Genomic DNA, 14,916 nt, shown 5'->3' with positions numbered 1-14,916 from the left:
AATGGCTTCTGTCCTGTTGACAATAGCCCCAAAGAACTGTTGTGGAAGATTAATATGTGAAGAAGTTCTCTGAGACCAATGGAGGAAAGTCCTGTGCAACTTGTCTCTACCGGTGCCATTGTGTCATGGGGTCCCGCTGTGCTCGAGCCATTTGTTTGAGAAGTTACGATAGTGATTGACGTGTACATGAGCACAAGAGGTGAAAGAGTATGTGTTCTTGAAATTCACAATAACAAAAATAGAATACTTATACATCATTCTCAGCTCCTACCTATCACGAGAATAAGCACATATATTTAACTCTTTATTTTTAAATTATTCAGATGGATAAGAACATGAAGAGTAACCAGAGAAACAATTTAAAGTTGAAGTTAACAAGACTTTGTCTTTTAAGAGCAAAGTGCTATTACTAAGAAAGTAGTTATGATTTCCATGTAGAGAAATGTTCCCTCCCACCAGACCGGCAGTGAGTACAACCACTGGGCACATCGTCACTTCTGGTGCTAGTGCCAAAGGAAGATGGATGATGGAGTGTTTAAACTCATCAGGTCTAAACTGCAACCCTAGGAAAGACGGCCTCCAGGCCCGTGACTGAAACTCCCATCCCTCTGCACATCTGCTACAGCTGTGTGCTCCTGATCTCTCTGGACAAGCTTTTCTGTGGTAGGACAGTGATGGCTCCTTTACCAGAACATTCTTTCTTGTGTCAAGCATAGATCTTCCTGCTTCCACACCTGCACCCAGCCTAATTCCTACCCCTAGAGTCAGGAAGCCCTCTCCTCCCACATGGTGACCAGCCTTCCTGTGCCTCCCTGGGTTCTGTTTTCAGGAAGAGCAGTCCCCTCTCCCCATCCCAGCCTGCAGTCTTGTCTTCTGCCACTCCCTCTCCTGTGTCCTAACACCTGCCACGTTGGCAAGTCGGGTGGCTCTAGTTCAGTGCCAAGGCTGTCTTATTAGCTCTGCCTCTCCAATCAATAAAAATACTAATGAGAGTGAGTAAAGGTGGAGTTGGACAGAGCACAACAGAAATATTGCAAAGACAGGAAACTAAAATGCAGGACAAATTTCACACCTCTGCAAACAGGATTTGGAGGTGCCAGAATTTCCAGTGCTTAACAAACTATATGTCCCCCAATTTCCCCAACACTATTTATAACAGTAGGTTTAAAGAAGAGGAGATCTGGTGACAATGGCTTCTCCACTGTCCTCAGAGGAAGACTGTGGGCAAAAGTGCTCAACTTCCCCTCCTCAAGTAACCCAGCAGGGTGCTTCAGCAGGAGGCCCAGCAGGGCATGTGCACTGTTGATCTGAAATAACGGCAGAAACATGGAGCTGTAGGAACAAAAAGTTTCCACTCCAGCTAAACTCTCATTTTCCATTTTACTTAGTGTTTTTCAAAAATTTAATTCACTTTATACTTCAATCTGTTGGTCCTGTAAATTATACTACGGAGTCTCAGGGAAAGTCATTTTTTAATAAAATATTCTTAGCAATACATACTACTGTTCAATAGTATTAAATATATTAAACATAATATATTTAAACTATTATCAGCAGTTGCTGATAATTTCATATTTTAAAGCAGCATTTTTTTATTATTTGAAAAGGTTTTCTTTTTGATTTAAGCATATTCAAGTTGATGTTTTATTTATTTTCTAAAATCCTGAAAGTAAATCATTATTCCTTTTTAAAATACAAACAACAAAATAAAGGATCTGGGATGTACAACATCATGTTCAAGATTCGGCCTCTTTTTCACCCAAAGCTAAGTAATGGATGGGCCCATCATGCCTTTGGGATCTGGTGCCATCACCAACCTTTCCTGAGTGTGATTCTTCCAACCCCCTCTCTCATCTAGGTCTTAGATCAAAAACTACATTTGACTTAAAATGCATTTCATCACAAATCATCCACTCTTCTAAACTCACAGCCACCTTCCCAAGCATTCTGTCCCCTTTTCTCTTCACTGTCACACTTAGTGAAGAGTGGCCGGGCTCGTCTTTCTTTCCTCAACTCCAACTCATTCCTTAAACCTTCGCATTTGTAAGGTCCCCAAGACTTAATTGCCAAATTCAATGACCTATTTAAAGGCTTCGTTCTACATATGACTTCTGCAGTGCTGCAGTTTGGATTCAGAATGTCACCCCAAATCCCATGTGTTAAAGTGTTACTCCCAGCTTGGCACTGGTAAGAGGTGGTGGCAAATTTAAGAGGTGGGGCCCAGCAGGAGGTCTTCTGGTCATTAGGGGTGTGTCTTGACAGAGACAGTGGGACCCCAGCCTCTCCTCCTCCCTCCCTTCTTCCTTTCCAAGTCATGAAGTGAGGAATTTGTACATGTGCTGCCGCCATGATGTGCTGCCTCTCCACAGCCCAAGAGCAACTGGGCCAACCCTTCACGGACTGAAGCCTCCAGGATCGGGAGCCAAAAGAGACATCCTCTCTGCTGACTAAGAAACCTGCACCTTTCAGACCATCAGTCTCTCCTCCCCTCCCCCCCCCACACAGACACACACAGACACGCACACTCTGACTCTTGCCCCCATTCCCACTCCTCCACCCTCTCTCTTCACAGTCTCTTCCCCCTGGTCTCCTTTCTGAACCCAGCCAACAGGACGAGCCATGGCCCAGTCACCTGCCTTTGTGTGTCACTGCAGCCATCCCCAAACTCTCCAGAAACCCCAGCAGGGCTACCCCAGACATGTGAGTGAACCTTCCTGGACCTCCCAACCTGAGCACATACCACATGGAGCAGAAACAAGCCACTCTCACTGGGTCCTGCCTGAATTCTTGACCTACAGAATTGGAAGTAAATTAAATGGTCATATTAAAAAAAAAATTCAACTTGTACATTCTCTTCACATTATCTGCTTTTTAAAATCACCTAGTCTATGCTCACAGCTTCCAGATCAAATCTACATGAGGGTGGACTCCACACCCACACTCACTCTTCCCACACTGGCTATTCCCATGATGTATTTATTATTCACTGGGCATCTTCTAGTATTATGTCCAAAAATGAACTCCTTCCTTCTTTCACCAAACTCATCCCAACCTATTCTTCCTCTTGTATTTCCTGTCTCATTCAATGGTGTCAACCTAGACCTTGCTTCACACTTTATAAAACCCGTTTTATATCCTCCCTCTACATAAAATGGTTCACCATGTGTTAAAGTTCAGAAGTCTCCTGAATCTGTGTTTTCTTTTCCACTTCCATAGCTACTGCAATCACTCGGAATTTCTGTGCAACTTGGTCACCACCAGCCATGTCAGCTATTTAAATTTAGAACAACTAAATCTGAAAATTCCCCTTTCCCTAGCCACATTTTAAGTATTCAGTAACTGCATACTCATTGGACAGGGTAGAGAAGGAAAATGTTCCCTGGCCATTGGAAGTCCCACTGTAGACTGCTGGTTCAGAAGACTCTACCATGGCTCTGCACTGACCTCTCTGTCACCACTTGACCTGTTCCAAGCCCATGCTACCTGGTTGCCAGAGCTAATTTTTAAGTAAATTAAATCATCCCACATTTTAACTTATAGATAATGCAAATCAAAGGCTTTCTTGTAGGAGAAATGATATGCCCAAGCACAGATATCTCTCAAGTGGCATTTCCTACACACTTTTATACATACTGTACACAGGATTATGGATTAATTGTGTCCCCTTCCCCCCAAAATCAACACTGAAGCCCCAACTCCCTATGTGACCATTCTTGAAAATTGGGTCTGCAAGTGCATGAGGTTTGAAAAGTGGGGCCCTAACCCAAGAGGACTGATGTCTCTGGTGAGGAGGAACAGGCACCAGAGTTCTCCCAGGGCAGGTGCACAGAGCAGAGGTCATGTAAGGATGGAGCGAGGAGGTACTCTGTGCCTGTCAGGAGGAGCCTACCCAGAACCGCCTGGGGAGGCGGTCACCTCGGTCACAGACTTCTTGCTCTGGACCTGTGATAAATGAACATCTGCTGTTAAGCCATTCAGTTTGTGCTATTTTGTCAAGGAGCCTGAGCAGACCAATATTCTCAGCCACATGGAACTTAAGAACTCAGTGCTAAGAATGATCACAGATCTCCAAAGTTGACGTCCTCTCCTCCAAACCTTCATACCCACTCTTTCTCTAATCGGCTCTCGATGTGAAATCAGACACTCTCGTGTTCTTCTGATCTTAAGGCCATTCATTTATTCTGTCCCTGCACCTTTGAAAGGATGGATCTGGCCATCCATCCAGCTGTCAGGGCTCTCAAAGCTCTGCCTTCTCAGCTGGCCATATCATCTGCAAATTGTTTTCAATAATAAGTTCAAAATAAGCAGAAGCAGCAATATTGCAAAATGTTTAACAATTGCTAATCTATGTGAAAGATAGATGTGGATTAGTATACTAATTCTTTGGGATGTTGTGAATGCTCACAAACAAAGGAAAGAGAAAAATATTTAAGGTAATGAAATGAACTTCATATTTAACATGACCCAGATGTTCAACCTTGGGATATTTAGCTGTATGTCCTTGCTTTCCTCCTCTATGGAATCTGTGATGATGCTCATCCATGGGGTTGGCATGAGGAGTTAATGAATGAGAGGAGTTTCTGACTTCTAAGATATTCTGAAAGTTTGGGTTGCTGCAGAAGCTACTTCTGTTACTGAAAACTTCAAGTAATTTTCTGAGTCAATACTGTGTTCTGATCACCCATTTGCCTATTATTTCAATTTTAAATAAATGAAGTTGGCAATAGTTCATAAGAAAAAAAAAAACTTTATTTTTGATGGGAGTGGAGATGCAGCAAAGAATCCTGAACTGTGGGTTTCCCATGGGACAGAGGCTCTGGAAATGCCTCCTCTAAGTGGCAGGGAAGGACACAGCCAGATGACAGCAAGGCACACTGACAGGGAGGAGAGGAAGCAGGTGAAGAGGGGGAACGTCATCCACTTCACGCTCAGATGGGGTTCACTCTCCTGTGCAGGATGGAGCAGCCGGCACACTATGCTCATGTGTCTGCATGGAAGTGCTGACTGTACTCACTGGTCACAAAAAATGAGGGGATGAGCTGTTACCAAGATCAATACTAGTATTTAAAAAGACAGGAACATCTATAGTCTTCTGGATTTTTATCATTCGTGGACATTTTATTTATAAATGACTGAACATGAAAAACCACCAAGGAGGAAAAATAACCACTATATTTAAGATTTTAAATACCCAAGAGTTAGATATTTGCATTCATTCTAGTACAAAGCACAGTATAATCATTCACCACTTATCAAAAAAAGAAAGAAAGAAAGAAAAAAGAACACGTTAGCCATCTCTTGTTTTGAATGCCAAATAATTAGAATGAATTTCATGAAGAAAATTCTACTACGTGGACTATAGTTAATGTCTTACTATATGAAACTTAGTTTTCATTTTTCATAGTATCTTGTGACATAATTCTTTTAAAAGGAGAGGTTTTGTTTACATCGATTTCCAAAAAGGCCACTAATGTCCTATTAAAATCACTCCTGAATTGATCAGTAATAATCCATGACTAGTTAGCACCCTGAAACTTCAAAAACCTGTAAGTCAACTTGTGGTTCCATTATTATAGAGATAATTAAAAACAAAACTATAAGAAACATAGTTTATCTATACAATGAAAAAAAAATTGAGAAGGTTTAATGAAGTGAATACATGAAGAAGGACTAGACTTGAATCAGGTGAAACCATGAAAAAACAACAGGTTTTCTCTTAAAAATAGACAATTTTGAAAACATCTAAATTTTATCTCTTCAAATAGGATAAAATCATAGATTTAAAAAATAGCAAGGCAGGGTACCTGATCAAAGAGTTGACTATCTCAGGGAAACATCCCATTTCTGTGCTCATGGGCTTGGGATAATATGGGGACACAGTGTCATGGCTGGGTCCTGCTAGAAACAGAAAACCCAGCCAACAGACCCACCTTCAAACAGTCAAACCTCTAGTCCCCACACGTGCATCTCCTCGTGCTCAAATTTTCTGCCTGCACATCGCCTCCTGCTGGTGCCCAGACAGCCCTTCTGGTCTCTCCATACTTGCCCCAAGCCCTCTGCCTGTCTAATTGTTGTCTCCATTCTTCCAAAATATGTCTGCATTCTATTCTCATCTGCTTGGCACACGGAATATTATGTAAAACTGAGACACGGGACCTAAAAGGTCTGTCCATATGGTTGTCACTGTCAACCGGAAAGTGGTTCTCAACCTTGGCTGCACCTTGGAATCACTGGGACGACTTTGAAAGAGCTCAGGCCCAGGACTCAAGCCAGATCAATGACATCAGAATCTCTGGGTTTGGGGATACCCAGGCCTTGCTGTTTCCAAGACTCCTCAGGATATTCCACTGTGACCCCAAGGACCACTGTTGTAGAGTTCCCTATTTTGAGGAATCACTTCATGATATGAATTAATACAAAAAACAAGAGAGTTGGTGCTTAGTCATTGTGAGATTGACACAGATGAAGATTTTTCAAACTGAGAGATAAAATAAAAGCAATACCTCAGAAAATTCAAACCCAAATGGTCCTTTATTTGAGACAGTTTTCTCGTGTTAAACCTAACAAGAAAATGGATCATGACTTAGATGTAAATAGACTGAGACTGAGAGCTGGATTGATGGTCTTTCCTCTATGCTTTAATTCACCTTGCATAGGCACACGCTGACCTCATCTAATACAGGTGATTAAAACCAACATACATCTGCAAGCTTTCAAACCTTAGGTTTGAATAAGTAGGTTGTGCCCTATATAGCTACTAATTTGACCCAGTTACAAGTCCAAAGTAAAAATATTCATTCTTTGATCTGTAATACAACAGAAATCTACTATTAATATAAAATTTGGGGTGTTTCTCTATAAAAGCAAAACACAGATCACAAATTAGCAGTTGCATATTGAGCAAAAAATATGAGAGATATAAATCTTGGTCATAAAAATATGTTATTGTCTTTGGTCTTACAAATAACCTTATTAGTGATTAATCATCTGCGTGATCAGACTGTTGCCTTCTGTAGAGAACCATTCAACTACAAACAATTTGAAAATAATCAAGTGGCAGAATTTGAAAGAGATCTCTATAGATGTGTTCTTCATACTTCTGGGCAGTGACCTAATATGTACAATAGTACAAAATAAGCAGCAAAATAAAATATTTATTTCAAAATTTAAATGAAAAGAAATGTGAATAATCTTATTTTTCATATAAAAATATGGAATCTAAAGTTCATAACACTAAAATAAATAAGAACTAAGTTGTTTTTTTTTTTTAATTGCACATTATCTAACCCAAACTCTGCATTGTCAGATCAGGTAACATTGTGAACAGTACCTACCAAAAGACAGAATGTCGCAAGCATCAGAAGAGTTACAGAGGCCTAACTTTCACATCATATCCTTGTGGTCAGTGTCTGTTAAATATAAATAAGCAATAAAACCTTCTTTGAGATGAGGCTATAGAAATACTTTTATGGAGCATAAAGACTAGAGTTTTTGCTGATATAGGGAAGCTATGGAGGACACAATGACCTATGTAAAAGTTTAACCTTAAAAATCCATGTTCTCTCACCATGTATCTGAGGGTACAGTCCGTAAGGAAAACCTCAGTAACTACAAAAGTTTACCCGTAATACAAAAAAGAATATTCATAAATGCCATGTTTTTACAACATTTATTTGTAATCTTCCTCAGGAGCTTAACATATGTAAGAAAAAAATCCTTATTTAAGTAAAAATCAAGCCTAAAAATAATATACATTTGTAATTTTGAAGCTTAAAATATTATATTTTTAATATTGCCTGCCAACTTGAAGATTTTGACAGATTTGTCAGATTCTTATTATATACCAAAACATTGTTTTGAATAACACTGCAACCAAAAAGAAAAATTACTGTTATAATTTTTTCTATCCATTATAAAATGCAGCAAGTTAAAATCTATAGTATAAGTGATATATGCAACAGGTATTTTTGTTCTTTATGTCTTCATAAATGAAAATTTTTATTTTTTAAAAAATTAAACCAGTTATTTCTTACATTACTACAAGTATTCTTGATTGTGAATTATTCCTATAATGTGGTATAATATAAAGGATTACCATGGTAAATAAGCTCTATTGGAGCTCAAATTACGAGCATTTCAGATACCATGATTCTATTAGATATATTTTAAGGTTTTTTTGTTTTTGTTTTTGTTTTTAAGAAAAAGTAGTCAGAAACTATTTAAAACAATTTAAATCAAAAGTAAATTTAATCCATTTTCCTTTGATACATATGTGGAATATGGTAAGTTTTAATGAAGAGAAAGAGAATATAAAAACAGAAAGTAAAATACATTCTAGCCCTAAAATGTTAGAAACCACAGCAACTAATCAATTATTTGGTTATATATGGGCATAAAACATTAATATATTTTCCTAAAATATTAACCATACTATTTTGTAGTGCTAACGTAATTTTACATATCTTATCCACAATTTTAATCAATGTATTTATAAACTATTGAATTTTTCATGAATTTATTACCAATTACAGAAATATAATGCATTTACTTTTAATGTATCCCATGACTTTGTAGCTTCCTTAAAAATGGAAAAATTTTCATAGAAATAATCTTTTTTTGGCGGGGAGTGGGGGCATATTGCTGGGGATGGAACCTAGGGCCTTGTCCATGACAGGCCACTCAAGCGCTCTATCACTGAGCTACATGCCTGTCCCAGAACTTTTATCTGTAACGAAGCTCTGTTTGATAGTCATTTTATAATTACGATTATGTTTGAAATAAGTAAAAGTTCAGAAAGAAACTCAGACACAATCTTCAAAGACGACAAGTAACATTTTAACCCACATGATAGAGTTTGGGTGCAGACACATTTGTGGCTTTTTCAGAATCATAGATTAGATTAACTATGTGTTAAACTAAGGAACTATGCTTCTATCTCATTTCTACATAAAATCAATTGATTTGTGAGCCTTAATCCAAGAACACCAACACTTTAAATTTAAAATTATGTATTTTAAACGGCTACCGTGTAATAAATAAATATTTCCAAATGACCAGCAGCAACAACAAAACAAACAAACAAACAAAAATCCACAGAAACCTCTTTAGCAAAGAAATACCTACAAGACATCACACACAGGCAATAAATTCTGTGCCATGGAGAGGAGAAAATTCAAAAAAATTTATATTTTACTTTTCAACGTGAAGAATTTTTTAAAGAAGTTAAGATTTTAAAGGTAATGTGCCTTTGTGTATATACAGCTAACCACTCCTACTTCCTACACAAACATGATGGTGAAGTAGTTCATAACATTACAAATCTAACTCATCCTACGTCTTATAGCTATCACAATTTAAACATCAAGTTGGGAATTAATTTAGGCAAGGAGGAAAATAAGCATTTTAACATATTTGTGTGGACATTTGAACAAAGATAAATCTGGTATACGTATAGAAAAATATGCTCCAGTCTCTTGACAACACAGAATATCTTTGAAATACTGAACTATGCAAATTTAAAGTGCTAGAAATTTCTATGAGGGCTTACATTCAAGGGAACAGGCATGTTCAAATTATTACCACAAACTTCTTCTTCAATCTATCAATATTGAAACCTCTGCAACCTTGTTATTAGGAATAGAATTACTCACACACAGCAGTTTCCTTCCCTTTTATATTTTCAGTGCAACACATCTTGTCAAAATAAAAAGCTCCACAGTAAATACACTAGGCATTCATTATTAATTTCTGTCATTAAGATTGAGTTTAAGTCCTAGGCATGAGTAATAATGGTATTATAGAAAATTGAGACCCACTTATCTAGCAAGATAGCATTCTCAGTTAATGCCATAAACTCAGAATTACTATTTCCTAAGATGTATGCTTCTGGTCTTAAGAAATGATCCCAAAGCCAGGTCAGATTGAAGTTAGCTTAACTGTCAAAAGCACAACTAATCAAGCCAAAGCAAAATGCAGCCCTTGACCCATATTTATTTAAAATAGGTATCAAATACCTATTACTGAAATAAATCTTCTCTTGGCAAAGCAATGCAAATCCTTTATCTATACTATCATGGATACAATTTCCAGGTGCATAGCAGGTTAGAGGAAAAGAAGGACAGTTGTTCCCTTTGTGTGTAAGGTTGAGTAAGTAGGGAATAGAAAGAAAGAGAGACAGACAGTGCTGTCTCACTTCTTTTAAAAGGTAATGATATTTATTGTGTTGTTTAATAAATTACCCTAGTGGAAAACACTGAGACTTGTAGAGATTCTGTCATCATTTCTACCCTACCAGAGGTCACTGCAGTATCTTCATCTTAACACTTGCCCTGGAAAATCTCGTTTCAGCACCAGGGACAGCAACACCTCTAGCCTAGGCTTGCCTAGACCAATGCAACTTGTACAAACTTCTTTGTCAGTCAGCAAAGGTTACATTCCTTATTGTATTCAATAGGTAGGGTTTGAATATAGGTTACTAAATATTTCAGTCTATTTTTAACTCATGGCACCAAAGATTTGCCACTTAATACTTATGAAGACTAGTACCCTGGAAAATCCAAAGTAATTACAAAATGTGTCTGATTGATAACCTAACATTGTTAGTCAACCACTAGATACTTAATTACAACTTTCCATGCCTAGTGAATGTCACATCAATGATTATGCAAATGTTAAGAAAAGATAGGAAACTTAAGTAGAGTTAACTAGGCCCCAGACTTTCCAAAGATGAAGAAACAATGCCCTGTAAAAGCAGTAAATGTTTTTGTTGCTTGTCCTACATAAACAACCACACTTTCTCTTGCTCCTCTGGTCAACCAACTTCATGACGTCACTGCACTAGGGTTCAATGTGCAGGTCCACAGGCCAAGTCATGCATGGCAGTCTCTGACTCTTCTGACTACCTGTGGTCACCAGTGTGCGGTCCAGTCTTCATGGTAAGCCTTATTCAAATTCTATTTTTTTTAAATATGTAACCGAAATAGTTAAAGCAACGGGTGTATAATCTCAAAAGACCAGGGACTTCCCTGATCCTCCAAGGATCCCCAGAGGAAGACACCAGGCAGGCCACCAGAAATTCACCAGAAATTCTCAACTGAGCAGCAAATCAAGCTCTTTTAACCAGTAAAACAAGGACTAGAGCAACAAAGCCAGAGCCAGAAAATATTTCGAAACTCTGACACATCCACTGAGTGAACAGAGATAGAAAGGGACAAAAAAGGAGGTTAAAAAAGTCAATAAGCCCACTGTTCCTACCTTACAGTCTTCGGGACACGACTTTACCGAGTACTCCTCCGATTGCAAATACTTATGGAGCACACTTTCAAACTCTTCGTACTTCTCCTGAGCGTGGTGGTCGTAGTCTTGGTAAGCCGCGACGCACTGTCTGCAAGTGGTCCTCTCTCCGCCCTCCGTGAGCACCACATCCAGACTGCAGTTCAAAGTGTTGGGACTGGACAGCCCCGAGAACAACTCCCAAAGTGTGTAGGAATTACAAAACGAAAGGTAAAAATCTGACAAGTTCCAGAGCGGAGTTGGATGCTCGCCCCTCGCCTGCTGCTCCTCCCCCCTGGCCGCCGCCCCCCGACTCCAGTTCCTGGCGCACACAGCGTCCGCGCTCTCCACGGTGAAGCACTGGCCCGAGGAGGCGCCCTGGGGGTAACAAGTCTCCAGGCGCCACACGGGTCTGGCAGAGTTTCCTAGAAAAAGAGCCTTGCTCCGGTTATTTTTGCCTCGATTGCCCTTGCCGCCGCCGCCGCCGCCTCCCGGGGAGGGGGGCAGGGTGGGGGACGAGGAGGCGGAGAGGAGTCTGTGTGCCTGGGCGGCGGGCGAGGACTCCCCCATGCTGGCCAGGAGCGCGGGCCAGGAGGGCTCCTGCTGTCGCTGCCGCTGCTGCTGCTGTTGCTGCTGCTGCCGCTGCCGCTGTTGCTGCTGCTGCTGCTGCTGCTGCTGCTGCCGCTGCTGCTGCTGCTGTTGGTGATGCTCCTTGTCCCGGGTCCGGGTCAGTTTGGCCTCGGCGCAGAACCACAAGTGATCAGAGAGCAGGACTGTGAAAAACAAGAGAGATGCCAGAGACAGTCGCCATTTCTGAGCCCTCTCGGAATCGATGAACGGTTTCTCGTTCTCCCGGGGTGCTGCCAACCAGATTTTTAAGCCGTCGTCATACTGTCGACACATCCAAGCACCCCTGGTCATATTTTGGGAACGCACAGCCCTGGCCGACTCCACCGTGAGGGCTCCTGTGCGGGTGTCACCACAATATGCATTGACTTAAAGGGTTTAATTTCCTTATCCCCTCCTCCCGTTTCTTCTTCTCTCTCTCTCTCCCCTCTCCCTCTTTCTCTCCCTCCCTTTCTCTCTCTCTCCCTCTCTTTTTTCTCTCTCCCTCTCTCTTTGCCTACATAAATATTACCAGGCTTTGGAGGAAGATCTGACTTGCTTCCGACCTAATCATCTGCCGACCCCATCCTCGGTGGAGTGGGAAACAATAATGCAGAGAGGGAGAGAGAGAGGGAGAGAGGGAGAGGCGGAGGAGGCTGAGCTGGTGCTGGCCGGTGGCGAGGCTGAGTACTGGAGGTGATGGTGGAGGTGGCAGGGTGGCTGGCTGGCGCTGCTCCTCTCACCCCGGCATTGTCAGAGCGCGGGTCCCCATGGCTCTGCTGAGGACAACCCGCTCTCCCCTGCCAGGGGCATGCCGCGTCTCCGCTGCCCACTGACGGCGACCAGAGCGCCTCCCCTCCTCCTCTTCTCCTCCTCCTCCTCTTCTCCTCCTCTTCCTCCTCCTTCCTCTCCGTCTCGGTTCACGTCTCCTCCGCCTCCCGCTCCTACTTCGCGCTGCCTCTGCCCGAGTCCGGAGCCTGGGCAGCCGCCGCCGGCAAGGCTCTCCCTCCCCCCCACCCCCCACCCCGCGCTCCGACTGCCGCCGCCGCTGCCGCAGGTCTGCCCGCGGGCGCCGCCGCCGCCGGGGCTCCGACTGCTGACGCCGCCTCCCCCGGACCTCGGGGCCGAATCGCCTGGGCTGGGCCTCCCGAGACCGCAGTCATCTTCAGTCCCCGGGCTAAGTTGCCGCCATCTTCGTCCTGGAGAAACACTTTTTTGGGGGGAGCGCTGGATTTTGCGTCATCTCCTCCCGCGCCGAGGTCTCACCATCCTGGCGCACTGGCGGCTGCCGGGCCCAGGGAGGAAGGCGAAGGCGCACGGGGCGGCGGGGGTGAGGGCCCACGCGGAGGCCCCCGCCCGGCTCCCGGCCGCGCTTGCCTTTCCTTTCCGTCCCCTCCCCACTTTTTATTTTCTTTTGTCACTGAAGAAAGTCAGAATGCAGAGTGCGCGGCCGAGGCTGCGGTCTGTCTCCAGCATCGACCACCCTCTGCCTCTGAGAAAAGTCCGAGCTACGGGCGGGAGGTTAGAGATCCCTGCGGGGTCAGGGTCCGGGTGTTGTCATCTCCACTAGGGAATGGTCTCCTTCAAATGGATGGTTGGTAGAGGAGGGACGAAGCGACATTTGCTGACTGTGAATGTGCCTCGCGGTCCCTGGACAACCGAAGATTAACAGCCCCCACTGCGATAAATATTCTCCATGGATTTTATTACAGGGAAGGGACGGTGTGTGTCTGTATGTATCTGTACAGATGGTCACATGTTGGCAGCCACATATGTACTGCATATATATATATTAGTTCCATATTGGCCCACGTTTTCCAGTTCCAAAGTAAACGATTAGAAGTGGACTCGGAGACTTGGGAAAACGCAGAAATACCTGCACCACCTGGACCCGGGCGGTCAACGTCTTAATCTCCGAGGATTCCTTCACCTGGGAGCAGCCCCTGCTCGGGCGGCCGCCCCCGCACCCCGCCCCCGTACGCCCAGCCCCCACGCAGTGGGCTCCTCCGCCGCCCAGGACTTCCGCAGCGGCGCGCGGGCTGCCGGCAGCAAGCACTGCAGTCCAAGGCTCTGGTGCCCCTTAGCGTCGGCTCTCGGAGTTCTGAGAAGGGAAAGTGACAGATGCGCTGGAAAAACCTGGGGTCCCCCCGTTTCCGGCTCATAAGGGTGGACGGTGCGAGCTAGCAGCAGACTACTTGGATCTGAAGATTCTCGGCACACCGCCCTGGTCGCCACCAGAGCCGCCGCGCGAGCAGAGGCCGCACTGGGACCAGAAAGGCGCGGCGCACATTAGCAGCGCTTCCAGGCGCAGGACCGAGGTGTGCTCTCTCAGGGTCGCCCCCCTTCCCTTCTTTCCAAGGACCCTAACCCAGAGGGTTGCGCATTCGCACTAGCTTTTTCTGGTTCCCTAGTGCTAAGTTACCTGAGAAACCAAAAGGACTGGTCGTGCGTATACATTTTCCTTTTAGAAGCGCCATGGGTGTTGGGATGCAGATGTGGGTATTTTTTAAAATGGAACGTAATGGGCAGGATTCAACCATCTGGTCACTTCCGCGGCACCTAGTGAATTATATACTAAATTTTACCCAAGTAAATTGTAAACTCCTAAAAACTATATGTAATGACTATTGAAAAGCTAGGTTCAGTTCCTCCGCTGATTTATATAGAAATGCCAGGTAATGTTTTAAAAGACTATTTTTGTAAGTATGCCATCCTAGTACCTTGAACTACAGTGTATTGAATTTCTGGTTAATATCAGAATTCTTCTCCATAATTCAAACAAAAGTACTAACTATTAACCAGCTTTTTATGTATCAAGCAACTGCATTTGTTACATGTGAACCATCTCGCGTATGTGTGTGTGTGTGTGTGTATATATATATATATATATATATATATATATATATATATATATATATGCACACATAATTATTGTCATTATACAAGAAGTGTATACAAATTGTAGAAAATTATAAAAAGCAAACGAGCAATTTGAGAGGTCACACCTGAGCGAGATAAAGTGGCGCCATCCTGTGATCC

The 14,916-nt window shown here is 42.8% G+C and overlaps 1 protein-coding gene across 2 annotated transcripts in view; it reads right to left on the bottom strand.

The window, feature by feature from the left end:
• Window positions 1–12,844, bottom strand: part of Nalf1 (NALCN channel auxiliary factor 1) — a 560,272-nt gene extending 547,428 nt beyond the window's left edge. Inside the window, exon 1 of one of the 2 annotated variants that reach the window (XM_046454928.2) lies at window positions 11,254–12,844. In XM_046454928.2, the coding sequence (XP_046310884.1) occupies window positions 11,254–12,192 (939 nt within the window). In that variant the 5' untranslated portion in view covers window positions 12,193–12,844. The remainder of the gene's footprint in view (window positions 1–11,253) is intronic. The other variant, XM_046454927.2, reaches the window with a different exon arrangement.
• Between the last annotated feature and the right edge of the window lie 2,072 nt (window positions 12,845–14,916).

This window comes from Marmota monax, unplaced genomic scaffold, assembly GCF_021218885.2.
Source record: "Marmota monax isolate L192 unplaced genomic scaffold, Marmota_monax_Labrador192_F-V1.1 WCK01_AAM20220418_F8-fsc00026, whole genome shotgun sequence".
Taxonomy (NCBI): Eukaryota; Metazoa; Chordata; class Mammalia; order Rodentia; family Sciuridae; genus Marmota; species Marmota monax.
The sequence above is the reverse complement of the archived record's forward strand: the minus strand, read 5'-3'. Positions and strand labels throughout refer to the sequence as shown.